Genomic DNA, 13,545 nt, shown 5'->3' with positions numbered 1-13,545 from the left:
TAAAGACAAAACCATTGCCTAGAATTCTGGGAAGGACAGCACTTTTTAAAGCTTTGTGTGTCTGAGCATGACCAGTTGTCTACACTGTCCTTGTTCCCCTCTCTCTGCTTTGTGGTACATACATCATTTTAAAGGAGGAAATTAATAGAATAGAAAAAAGAAAATCTGAAAATAATCACAAAAGACTGATCACTGATGCTTGATTGTTTTATTTGGAAGTCAAAGGCCTGTAGATGTATTCATACAAAAGTAAATTGTAACACCACTGACAAATACTGTGGGCATGACAGAGATGCCCAGATTCCCCAAAGTGTCTTCATTTCAAGCCACCAGTCCACTCAAGTCTGGAAGCGCTCACATGATCTCTGGTTTCCCCTAAAGGAAACAGAGGCTTCCTCTGTGTGAACACCTAAAGACAAACAGAAAGACACAAAGGGACAGCAGCACAACCCATGCTATACACACAAACACTGAGGTCATATTATAAACATTTCCAGATAAACTCATTAATTATTAGAATACTTAGAATGCTTCTAAGAAATCTTTGGCTTTTCAACAAAACCCAAACAAGTTTCTCACAATGTTTAGGTCAGTGACTGTAGAAAACATGGACAGAAGACCAAAGAACATTTGCTCATCTGCTGGCAGGTTGCAGTATATTCTCTGTGCTACTATTGGCGCATTAAATCATTTTTTTAAACGTTATTCAGACTATATCGTAAGAAGGCAGGGTTACACTTAGGAATTAAGTGGCTGACTGCTTTAGCTGAAAGACAAAATTAAATTAAAACAAAATTAAATGAACAAATACATCTGCAGCACATTTTTCTTCATTACTGTATGCATTTTCTGACTAAGAGATAAGAATATGAGAATGGTGGAATAAAAAATAATAATGAAAAATTAATAATAAACAAAAAAAAATCACAGTTTTAAATAATTCCCAAAACTGCTCATTCACATTAATGCAATCCCTTTGTTAAGTACATACAACACAAAATTATGGTCAGGAAAAATGGCTGAGGCCATATCCATATATTGTAATAAAGTAAGTAAAATAAGTTGTAATAAAGTAATGATCATGTCTTGACTACTTTGAGTAGCTGTGTAATATTGTCATTAATATTTGTTCTTGTCTAATCACACAAATTTTTTTCTGATCAGGACAAAAAAAAGGTTAAACAAACTGGAAATAAAGAGGAAAAGTCTGCATTGCTTCTGCTCCTTTAGACTGTGCTATAAGCTCAATGCAGGAAGAATAGGTTGGGTCTATCAAATAAGTGGGTGAGCCTAGCTCTGCCTACCTGGTTTCTTTTACACAGACTCTAGTTGCAAATTTGACAGCAGGATGGACACTTTTTACTTAATTTCTTCAGAACAGAATGGAATGGTGCCACAGTGTCCATGTTTTCTACAGTTGACTGCATGTCATTCAGGATTCTGGGACAAAACAGAGGTACATTATTGCTATTTACCATACAATTCATATATAATGTTTGGACAAACCAAACTCTACTGCATTTAAAGGAACAGCTAGTGTCCTAAAGGCTGGTTTACAGACAACACAACTGGTATGTTATGCCCATATATAAAGGATTAAAAGTTATTATATATTTTTATAATACATGAAGAACTGTTTCAAAATCTTAAAAACAAAAAACAATTTAAATATAATCTCACATAAAGATACGCTGAACAAAACCCAACTCCATTTCAGGAGAAAGAAATCCTAAGAATGAATCCTAAGAATGTACTTAAAATGAATTACAAAACGTTCTAATGGCCCCTAGTGGCAGAAAAAGGTACTGGTTTGGCTTAATTGTGTTTTAATACATACTGGCATCTTTGGTTAAAATTCATATTAAAATACACTCTCTACAAAAAATAACAATTTCCTCTTTTCATATAAAACAATATAGAGATTTGGTATCGGTTCCCAATATAGATTTCTTTTTACATAAAATAATTGCTCTCATTACTTTTCTAGTGCTTTCTGTTGATACTGTGAACTAATTAAAATGTTTTCAGATGGTATATCAATATAAATGTCATCTAGTGTCTCTGTTCCCTTCAATATCTGTACATCAAACTCTAAATGGTGTGCAGAGCATACAGCATCCAAGCTGTACACCATCGTGCAGTGTTCAAGTTCTCAGGCAGGGTGTATATATGATTGTATATAGCTCTCAGGGTGGGTCTCTGGATTACGTCTCCAGCTCAGGCTCCTCTTCGTCTGGGTTGATGATCTCCCACGTGGAACTGGACGTCTGATGGCCGGGGCTCCTGCCACTGCCCGAGCGGGTCAGGAAGCCGAAGCTGAGGGAGCAAGCAGCAGCAGATAGCACACATCTCTAATCAGTGATAGAGTTTGAAAAATAGATGGGAGTTTCCTCTGAACACAATTAAGACTAAAATAAAATGTTTAAACTGTCAACATGAGATAAGACTGTCTACATGGTCCTGATCATAGGAAATGACCTACAAAGTGCTTTTTAAAATAGAGAAGTGTATTTGGGGAAGTAGTAAAAAAAACAACAAAAAAAAACAGAATTATACTACCATTTTTGTATAATGGTGTGTAACTTGTTCCTTATCCGTGTTAGAAAAATAATTTGATATGCAAATCCATGTAAATGTAATGTAATTTGCAGCCGTGTCCAGTAAAACTAGAAACAAGCACGTAGCAAGATATGCTGCAAAACGTGTCTCACAGCAGGCTAGGTTCTGTGTGTTTTGGCTAGTAACTCACTGACAATTCGAACATATGTTGCTAATAATAAAAAAGTGAAAGTTATATACACCTGTCTTTCACAGCACATGTAATGCTGCTTCAAAAGAAATTTCTTTCTATTTTGCATGTCACACCTAATTGCTTTAGATTCTCTAGCTAAATTTAATGTAAGGTACAGACAACAGGAGTAAACACAAAATACAGTTTTTAAATTATTGCTCCATTTACTGAAGGATAAAACAATGCGATCCAAATGCTGCTCTGCCCTAGCCCATGAATTCATATGATATGACCAATTAAGACACACCCAAGATTGATTTCTTTCATTATAAACCTAAATGTTACTTAAACAGAAGCTCTCAATCAATTTAAACAAGGCAAAAGCTAAAAAAAAGGGGATATCGTACACATTTTTCGCACTATAAGGAGCAATTATTAACCGTTCACCTTATTTATTAATTTTACGTCAGGTTGTAAGGAGCAGTAAAGCCACTCCGCTGAATTGGCACGTTATTCAGGAGTTTCAGTAAATTGTCTCCAGGCTGGAGCAGCATTAGCATTAGCTGCTAACCGCAGGGTTGGCTTTTTTGCTGTTCAGTTGAGTTCAGTTCAGGTGAGTAAAACAAGCTATGTGGGATGAAAAGCTAGCTGGTAGCACCCTGGCTTACTGTAACACTCAGGATTCCTCAATGCAAAGCTGTCGGGTGGCAATTACTAGTGCTAAGCGCTGCTAACCGCAGCTAGCACTGATGCTAACCATGGCTAGCGCTGCCACTAACCTCGCTGTTGAAAATACTGGAAATCTAAGCCTACAGTAAGTAAACAGAAGCACTTTACTCACCCAAATAAACCTTTTTTTAAGGAGAGAAATCTGTGTAGATTAATACCCTGCGCTCATCTGACTTCGAAATAATTACAGTTTTGTTTACTGTTCCTTAAAAACAGTAAAAAAAAAACAAAAAAAAAATTAAAATGCGCTTTAAAATCTGGTGCGCCTTATGTATGAAAACAGACCGAAAAATAGACGTTCATTGATAGAGTGCCTTATATTCCGATGTGCCTTATAATCCGTAAAATACGGTACATTATACTACAATTAAAAGAAATTCCTCTGTCTGAGGGCTGAAACACATTAAAAATCATTGTCTTCAAATGCAGAACATTTAGAAGTGTTGTGAATCTTCTCAGAAGAAGCAAGCAAATATTTCTTTAACATTTCTTTTAAAATTTTCAATGTATACAGTCACAACTCCTCCAGAAAATCGCAAAAAAACACAGAGAACCAAAAAATAGGCCTTATGACCCCCCCAGCCTTTGGGGCAAACCTTCTTTGAAATTTGGAACACAGACTTCTTGCTCCTGCTGTAAAGCAGCATGTGTGTACAATGTGAAGCACAGAAGTAAATTGTCAAACTTCTAACCTAAGCCATATTGAGAGGCTGTAGCAAGGTCAGTTAATGCTTAAAAGTCTTCCAGTGTGGCAGAATTAATGTGTTTTCCACAGAAAATATTTTTAATTATTTAAACACTGAGTTATCCCCTTGTTCCCCTTGTTTCAAACCTATTAGAGTGCCAAATATGCAACAATAGAGCAACTACTTTCACAACACTGTACTAATTAAATTGCACATTATCTTAATGGATTACAAAGCAGGACTCACAGGTTTCGGATGCGTGATTCTGCAGGTTTGCTGTCAGTGCAGTCTGTTTCAACGTCCTCGTTTGCTCTCCTCTCAAATAAAGGTCCCTTTTCTTCATCACTGCCAAATGCAATCAAAAATACTGATAAACATACAGCCTTAATTGCCATGCAATCTACAGTATATGGATTGAATAGACTGAGTAATTCACCAGCTGCATTCGTCCTCTCGAATGCCCAGCATTTTGGCTTTAATGACGGTTCTTTGCTTCCTTATAGCAGAGCGTACTGCCTCCAGCAAGAAGCCTGGACATCTCTCATCATTCAGGATCTCCCTGAAACATCAGGCAGACACAAACCAATGTCAACGTTATTATACATAAATGTATGCAGTGCCTAGAATCCCAATGATGATAATGAAATGACTATGAAATTGACAAGCAAAGAAACAGAAAAACCGATTCACTTTTATAAAAACTGATAACTTAACATGTGTAACAGTTTAATACACACATTTTTATGCAAGTTGAAAGCCAATGTGGTATTATTAAAATAAAATCTTGGCAGGAGAACTGTGCTTGAAGCCCCTCCCCCCAATTTAATGTCCTTTAAATACCATCTACACCTTGATTGCACGTCTATGACACAATTTTCCCATCTTCCATCATTCCATCTCCTCTCTTTTAACTCTGCTATATCACTCTATTCACACCAAAGGCTTGTTTGGAGTTTAGGCTTGTTTGGAGTTGTATCAAAGTGTAGTTTATTAGAATGTACTGAAGGATATGGCAATAACACAATCCAAAGTTACACAATAAACCAATCACACAAACTCACATGCAGCACAGTAAGCGGATGGCTTGCAGAGCAAGCAGAAAAAACAGTAGTGAGATAGTTTCTCTTTTTTCCACCCGTTCTTGGGCTCCCTATCTCCTTATGAGGGAGTTTTTCCCCAGCCGTGTTTTAATTCACTAGCCAGGGTAGTGATAGTGTATTGGACCGTGACCCTGACGACACGGGTTTAATCCCATGTGAGGAGCGGTGTGTTTATTTATTTATTTTTTCCTTTCTTCTTGGGTTTACCTGCTTTGAGATCAACTGTTCTGCAACTGGGTTCAACAACCCTCTGGGCTGGTGAGCTACTAGCCTGTAGCACTCCATCCCATTACACTTTATTTTCCAAAACAGATATTTTTTTGTAGCCCACCATGTAATGGCTTGAAAAATATCTGACCTGCAGCCAAACTTAATCGCCGACCCCTGAACTAAACTATACAATTAAATTGAGGCCTTCTAAACTGTATATGGCACATGCCTTGTTCAACTCTGTGGGCCATAAGAAGATGGACATCGAATAAAACTAATTGACCGAATATTTTTTTTTTTGCACATTATCAAACATTTCAGATTAGTGTTATCAGTATTCTCACCTCTGATAGTAGGCAAGCTCCTCTTGAACCAAGAAAAGATTGGCCTTCAGCTCATTCCTCTCAAACAGCATATCCCGCACCTCCTGCTTGGTGAAACAGGGTCGATTCGGGTCGTTCAGGTCAATGATCATCTTATCTGTGAGGTCAATGGTTGGATTGTTCTGCAGAAGGAAATCACAGAGTTTCAAAATCGTGTGTCACTATGCTATAAAGGTACAGTGGACCTTTTTTTATGGCATTATGCTGACTGACGCATAAATACTTTAAATGTGGCTGAACTGGTGACTTGGCAATGATTACATGTTTGGACTTTTGTACAGCTGAAAATGAAAGAGGTCCAAGAGAAGCCCATCATTTTAGTTTTATGTTCTTCAGTGATATTCTTCTGTCAAGTAAATAAAACTGGGCATTTGTTTCCCTACAAACGGAACTGGTGTTTTTTTTAGGTTTAGACTAAAAAAAAAATACAACCCACAGAAACTCTAAACCAACAGGAAGTTCAACACAAGCATAGATTTTCTGCCTTTTATATAAGAATATAACAAAACCAAAAGGTCTCGATTGTAAGAAGCCTTTTAGAAAGTCCAGAGAATTAAGATTATTAAAAATGATATCTGTCATTCTTGCAGTTAAAGATGCTTTAAATATATGATAATTACACTTATATAGCACCTTTCAAAGAACCTAAAAACACTTTACAATCAACACTTCCACATCACATTTAGTAAACAACACACACACATACACACACCAGTGGGAGGTGGCAGCCAACTGCACACAGTGTGCTCTCTGCACTGTAAACCGACAATTAGTTTGAACTTAAACAATTTAAGTCTGTTGTATGTAAAATTGGATATTTCCAATAATTACTAATCAATTATAAATTAGGTGAAAATTTGTGGGCATGTATACATTCAAACAGAGACCTTTGAGTTGAGTCAACTTATAATAACTGAGTTTAGCCTGTTGGGACAAACTACTTGCATTTTGGGTGTGTCTTCCATTTTTTGACACTCACCCTCAGTGTGTTGTCATTCCCCCAAGGCAATCTTAGGTAAACTTGTAGATTATATATTGTGATTAACTGTCTGTCCTCTAAATTCACATTTTCAAGGAATACAGTGTGAATATTTATAAAATAAATATTTAAGTAAAATGGAATTAAAAGATCAAATAAATCAACATATTTATTGGGTACTAAATAAAATTGTTATAATGAATTGGTATAGCGAAAATAAAAAAGTTAAATCAACTTACCCTTTAGTTGTAATAACTTAATGGTTTACATTATGCCAACTGATTTTTTTATTGCCAATTTCTAAACTTTTTCTTAACTGACCATTTCTTAAGGCAACCGGTTTGTTAAACTCATCCGAGCTTACAGTGTACCGGAAACAACTGCACACCTGGAGGACTGCATCAGGTCAGTTCATTTCTGGGCATACAGTCACACACTCACGCCATTGAATTTTTTAGAGCAACCTTTGCCCATCTGTGTAATTTAAAGTATCCAATTATTCTGATCTCTATGTTGTTGTTTTTTAGTAGGAGGAACACTTAGTCCACAGTGGAAGCCCATGCAGACATATAAATATAAAAGTTGTTATTTTACGGCACTGCTTAATTTACTCTTTTGGAAATTGAAGGATAAAGCTGTGTATATCTGTTTTCCTAACAAAGTCAGAACATGTTTTGTTGGGAACTTGTACAAAAATACTCCACACCCATCATTATTCATTACCGTGCTGGCAGCGATGTGCGTGCTGGCTTTCTCCAGCTGTGTGGTGAGTCGTTCTATTTCTTTCTGTTTCTCACAGAGGTCAGCCTCCATGTCTGCTCTCCTCTCCACAGAGCTCTTGAGCTGAGCTTGCATCATGCTCTGCTTATGCCTCAGCTCTCCATTCATCTTCATAAAGCGGTCCAGCTGCTCCTGAAGCTGTCAAACACAAACACCACACCAAACCACAATATACTTTAAAATATTTTGTACCTAATGCAGCTTCATGCAGTTACAATTTTTGGCCTATAGTTATAAAACTAAAACAATGTATCATTTAAATATTTTAAACACACTGGCTGTTTTCACACTATGTAAAAAATTTAAGATTAATGTACCATCAGAAATGGCCAAAATAACAAAAAATATGGTTACATTAAAGTACTTAAAGTCAGTAATGTTTTTGCAGTTTTTCGTTCTCTCATTTTTAGGGTTCATGGTTTATTTGGACAGCGACCATACATGGCTACAGTCTAGAACACTTTCTCTACAACAGTTAAACAACCAGTTTGGCAAGTTTGTTCTCCTTATGTAAAGGTTAAGCAAAAAAGTTATCATCCTCGGGCGAATAGTTCCTCTGATTAAAGAGACAATAAACTTAAACAATGCTCTCCTCATGAGAACAAATCCACCAAATGCTGTACATCACAACAAAAAAACACCATCTCCAGAGTGAAGCATGGTGATGGCAGCATCATTTTTACCCCTTCAGAAAAGTCATGATGTCTTTGTGGCTTCCCTCACTATTCTTCCTATTACACGGACAGCCTGCTCTTGGCAGATTTACCTGTGCCATATACCTTCCATTTGTTAATAATGGACTGAAATGAACTTCAGTGGATGTTCAGTGACATTTTTATATTAATGCCCTGACTTATACTCTTCAATAAGCTTTTTCTCAGAGTTGTGTGGTGTGTTTGTACTCACGGTGTATTTGTAGTCAGGAATACTGATTAACCAGCAAGCTGGCCTTCCAGACAGGTGTGTTTATACTACAATCACTTTGTACTACGGCCTCCATTCCACTAAGGCTGTGAGGCTACTAGCACCAACTGTCACTTTAAAGCTTTTACCTTTCATTATATATTTACAATAACAGACATAACTTTGTCAAAATAAGTTTTCGCTTTGACATTAAGGAGTTTCTTGTAAATTCTTGTAACTAAGCAAAATAATGTTGACTATTATTCCAGTTATAAAAGTAGTAAAGGAGAAAAGGAACGAAATAAATCCACTGTACATAGAACTCATAATAAATAACATTCGCACTACTTCTAAAACATAATTACTTCATGTGGATTTAAGCGATCTGTACAATGTGTTCCAACAAGCTGCTTTTTAAAAGAAAAGAGAAAACTCATACAATCTGCTCCCCAGAGTGACTTTTGCTCAGACTTGTTTTCTCAAAGGCGTGGCAGGCTGTTCTTTAGCTTTTGGCCTTTGGCTGGATTAACTACTGTCAAGAGCACAGTAACCTGAGTCATGGAACACAGCCCCTGCACTCAACACACACTACACTGTCAGCTGATGTTGCCAACCACACTGTTAGCTTTAACTGGCCTTGATAATGAAACTGCAGTGCGCCAAGCAACGGCACAAACTACCACAGTCTGCTATCGCTATCTGATTTCTAGGGGGTTGCACCAATCAGCATACTCTTTCCTACAAGGCTGTGTGTGTAAAGTGTGTGTAGTCTAGGCAAATACCTACCGCTTCCACCTCTTTAGACATACTGGATGTCTCTTGCACTTTTGCTCTCAGTTCATCACGCTGTTTATCCACAACTTCTTTCAGTTTGAGCATCACCTCTCTCTCCTGACGCTGTGTACGATCTAAGGGGGAAAAGGGGAGAGTTCTGGACTGTTAAAAACTTAAAAAAAAAAAATTTAAAGGACAATGGGTTCTGATGCAAGCACCTCATAAATCTTACTTTGGTTTCCTTTTCCTCTGAATTTTCTTATGGATAAATTTAAGACAATTCTTAGAAATTCTCTTAAACTGGACTCCTAACCAACTCCCAAAAAAGACAATCAAACAGCTCTAGCTGATTTAAAATGCAGCAGCCAGAGTTCTCACTAGGAGTAAAAGAAGGGATCATCCCATCCTTTAATCCCTACACTGGATACCAGTACGTTACAGAATAAACTTTAATGTACTATTATTGGTCTATAAATGTCTTAATGGTGCAGGACCAGTATATTTATCTGATGTTTTCTAGCAATATGAGCCGAGCAAAACTCTCAGATCATCAGGAACTGGTCAGTTAGTGCCGCCTAAGGTAAAAACTAAACATGGAGAGGGAGCAATTAGACACTATGCTGCTGTTAAATGGAACCAGTTGACTGAAAACATTAGAGGAGCCCCAACACTAGACACTTTTAAATCCAGACTGAAAACCTTCATGTTTGATCAGGCCTTCAGCTCAGTTTAAAACACTGCACCTCAACACACTTTTATTCTGTAATGGCACTTTTATTCTAATTCTTTTAGTTAATTTTCCTTCTTTTAAATATATAGTTTTAATCATATTTGAATCATGCTTTATTCTTATTTTTTGAACTTTTGTATCTTCTAATTTGTAAAGCACTTTAAATGACCGTTGTGTATGAAAGGTGCTATATAAATAAATAAACTGCCTTGTCTTGCCTTTCCTAGAAAGACATCTGTGATTAAGGCCAATTGTAACTAGACAGCAATACGTATTTCTTTATAGAAAATGGAAAACTGAGCACGTTGGCCAAAGAGAGCAACCAGCTACATTTAAAGAAGGTAGAATTAAGAATAAATGTAAGTAAAAGGAAATTAAGTACACAAATAAAATGCCTCCAACTCAGGCAAGGTATAAACTGCATTAAAATGTATTTTTATTGGTTTACATTTGGATTACACTTGACCACAAGAAACCCCAAGAGTAAACATATTAAACAAAAAGGGAATTTAGTGTTTCTATATCTGTACTTACTAACTGGCAGACAATTAATTGCTCACTGCCAGATTTGAGGAGTTTACAAGTAAATAATACACTTATAGTAACAGGTAAGAAGCCATGTTTACAGTAGGTCACCAAAAGTTAAAAACTAAAACCAATACTACCTGCTACTCACATGGGAAAAGTGGATTCTAAACACTGAATTTCCAGAGTGGATTAAGTGTAAATGTAAATCAAATTTATCTAATTCTAATTTATATCCAAACCTAGACACAGACTACATTCATACTACCTAAATGACTGCAATGAATGGCAAAATTAAATCCTACTCTCTCTAAACCCTACTTCAGAGATTGACTCACAGCCAGGTCAGACACAGAGCCAGACATGTTTTCTAGAAAGCTATAAACTGTGTCATGTATTATACGCCCCTAAACAGCTGGAGATGGTCTGACCTATTTCATAAACAATTTAATCTCTTTGTGGTAAATTTCCTAAATACTTCAGAAACTCTCCCATATTTTGGATAAAATGGAGAATGTAATAGCATTGTAAATATTAATGTTCAATAAAAAATTGTTTAATGGATTAAAAAAAAATTATCTCTATACACTCAGCTGCACTTTTTAAATGTTGTTAATATTTTTAATATAATAACATTTTTCTCGATTTACATTATCATAAAGAAAACTACTAAAAGCCATGCAGGCCTGTACCACATCATTTTCATGCTTCATTTGGGAATGAAGCCCATTTTCACTGCCAATGCTGAAATAATTTTGATACCTGAATTTAAGATATTGATTTAATACCAATGACATGATATTTTTCTCCCAACGTCTATACCTCAGTCTAAGAAAATGAAAAGTATAATGTAATAGTGTGCTATGCATACACTTGCCAATGAACTAATATAGATATACTGAATTTGAAAATGTTCAGTATCATTCTACCTTCTTTTGAGAGTGAGCCCAGTAGCTCCTGGTTGTCCTCCTGGAGCTGCAACACCTGAGCCTGAAGCTCCTCTACCTTCAGCCTCCATTTCTGCTCCTTCTGCTGCCAGTCCTGCTAGCAACATAAAGTGGATCATTTACCAACTCACACACACACATATATATATATATATATATATATATATATATATATATATATATATATATATATATATATATATATACACACACTCCCGGGAGGTCAAATACACAGAGGAATGGCTATGGAATGTTTTTATACTCAATATGCAAAAATATTCCAACAGGCCTCTTAGTCCTGGATGCAAAAAGTACTTTAATCAAGTACAATACAACTATCTATATATCACTTTGGTCTAAAATGTTCAACTAAGGTATTAGATAATATACTGAAATTGAGTGGAAGACTTCCATTAGTAGTAATGCGGTATACATTTAGGCAAAACATCACGTACAATCAAGTTAGTTAGGTAATTGTGTTACGTAATTAGCGTACATGAAATTTTTTGTACATACTGGCAAGCTAGTTAGCTAGGTTACGTAGTTAGCGTAAATAACATAATTCAGTAGTTAACCTAGAAGTTACACCGGCTAGTTAGTTAGGTAATTGTGTTACGTAGTTAGCGTACAGGAAAAAAACTGTATTTATAGTGGCATGCTAGCTAGCTAGTTATGTTACATAGTTAGCGTAAATAACATCATTGTGTATATACTGGCAAGCAGGTTAGCTAGTTAGGTTACGTCGTTAGCGTACATATCATTGTATATATACCGGCTAGTTAGTTAGGTAATTATGCTAACCTACGTAAGTTAGTTAGCATACATAAAATATATAAAGTACATAAAATATTGTGTACACACTGGTTAGCTAGTTATGTTGTTAGCGTAAATACCAGCACTGTGTATATACTGGCTAGCTTGTTAGCTAGTTATGTTACGTAGTTAGCGTAAATACCATCAATGTGTATCTGGCTAGTTACGTAGTTAGCGTCAATAACATCATTGTGTATATACTGGCTAGCTAGTAAGCTAGGTTACGTATTTAGCGTAAATAACATCATATATAGCGCTACGTAATAAAGTTATACGTGAAGTTAGCGAGCGTTAACTATAATACTGGAGTATAGGTTAGTAGCTAGCTATGCAAGCTAACATAGCTAGCTAGGTTAGTTAACGTTAACTTACTTGTTATTTATCTTACCTTTAAGTCTGCGTTATTATTGCTTTCTTCACTTTCCCTCGCAGTCCGTTTCTTCTGCTGCTGTACCTGTAAAGTCTCGAAAGCCTTCAGCAACTCCTCTTCTTTACACCTCAGTGTCTGATTCCTGGCGGCGAAGCTCTCCAACAGCTCCAGAACTTTCACGATTTTCGGAACCAGTCCCTCCACACTGGCCTTTCCATAGTGGTCAATGAGCTTCTCCACCTCTGAGCCGACGAGTTTAGCGATTTCGTACACGTCGTCCACGGTCAGAGCTGAAAACGTCCTCTCAAAACACTCATTAATCCTCTTCACGGCTTGGGGTTCCTCCACTGTATCCATGGCAGAGCCAGAAATAAAAATACTACACGAGCCTCAATGCAGCCAGTAAACCAGAAGAGTCAGCCTGCCATGTCCACGAGTTACTTTCTGTTCTTAGGTTTCACTTCACTTCAACGAGCCTTCATTTACTCTAAACACTAGAGAGCGAGGCTTCTGTATTCTGGTAAGGAGGTTGTTTTCTTTTGTACTCTCTACAAGCTCCGACACGAGCCTAAAACATATACGCGTTGTGTTGTAATATGATCCCTACGACTATTACGTGCTCTGTTGCTTCCATAATGCTCCAATTCTACACAGCATAGCGAAACCTTGGTTGGCAGAGCAGAAAAATGCCCAGTATGTTTTCTCCCACTGCGCTGCTGAACCCTCCTCCTCCTTCTCTCCTAACCAATGTAAGTCGAGAGCTGTGCTGTGCTGCTATGCTGCTTAAGGGCTCTCTTGCTCAGTCTAGTGTAACAGACAGCATGAGACAGCACAGGCAAATTGGCTTTGCTCTACATGCATTCTAATCAGGATACAGTGCTTCTC

At 36.8% G+C, this 13,545-nt stretch overlaps 1 protein-coding gene across 2 annotated transcripts; it reads right to left on the bottom strand.

The window, feature by feature from the left end:
• Window positions 1-193: 193 nt before the first annotated feature.
• rilp (Rab interacting lysosomal protein) lies at window positions 194-13,381 on the bottom strand. 2 transcript variants are annotated; one of them, XM_007260881.4, is made up of 8 exons: window positions 12,679-13,381; window positions 11,460-11,574; window positions 9,288-9,409; window positions 7,542-7,736; window positions 5,801-5,961; window positions 4,583-4,705; window positions 4,393-4,491; window positions 194-2,316 (listed from the first exon to the last, which is right to left on the bottom strand). In XM_007260881.4, exons 1-8 carry the CDS (start codon window positions 13,015-13,017, stop codon window positions 2,205-2,207), a joined length of 1,266 nt encoding a protein of 421 aa, XP_007260943.3. In that variant the 5' UTR covers window positions 13,018-13,381; the 3' UTR covers window positions 194-2,204. The 2 variants fall into 2 exon arrangements, with proteins under 2 accessions (XP_007260943.3, XP_007260944.3); XM_007260882.4 differs by having other exon boundaries at window positions 11,460-11,571; window positions 12,679-13,380.
• Between the last annotated feature and the right edge of the window lie 164 nt (window positions 13,382-13,545).

Source organism: Astyanax mexicanus, chromosome 18 (assembly GCF_023375975.1).
Source record: "Astyanax mexicanus isolate ESR-SI-001 chromosome 18, AstMex3_surface, whole genome shotgun sequence".
NCBI lineage: Eukaryota > Metazoa > Chordata > Actinopteri > Characiformes > Acestrorhamphidae > Astyanax > Astyanax mexicanus.
Note: the sequence above shows the minus strand (reverse complement) of the source record. Positions and strands in the feature narration are given on the sequence as shown.

What these genes read in the sequence shown, in the direction of transcription:
- rilp (XM_007260881.4), bottom strand. Translation starts at nt 13,017, where the DNA reads ATGGATACAGTGGAGGAACCCCAAGCCGTGAAGAGGATTAATGAGTGT. An exon ending in ATAATAACGCAGACTTAAAG is followed by an intron (nt 11,575 to 12,678) that starts GTAAGATAAATA and finishes TTATGTTGCTAG; the next exon opens with CAGGACTGGCAGCAGAAGGA. An exon ending in GAATCACGCATCCGAAACCT is followed by an intron (nt 2,317 to 4,392) that starts GTGAGTCCTGCT and finishes TTGCTCCCTCAG; the next exon opens with CTTCGGCTTCCTGACCCGCT.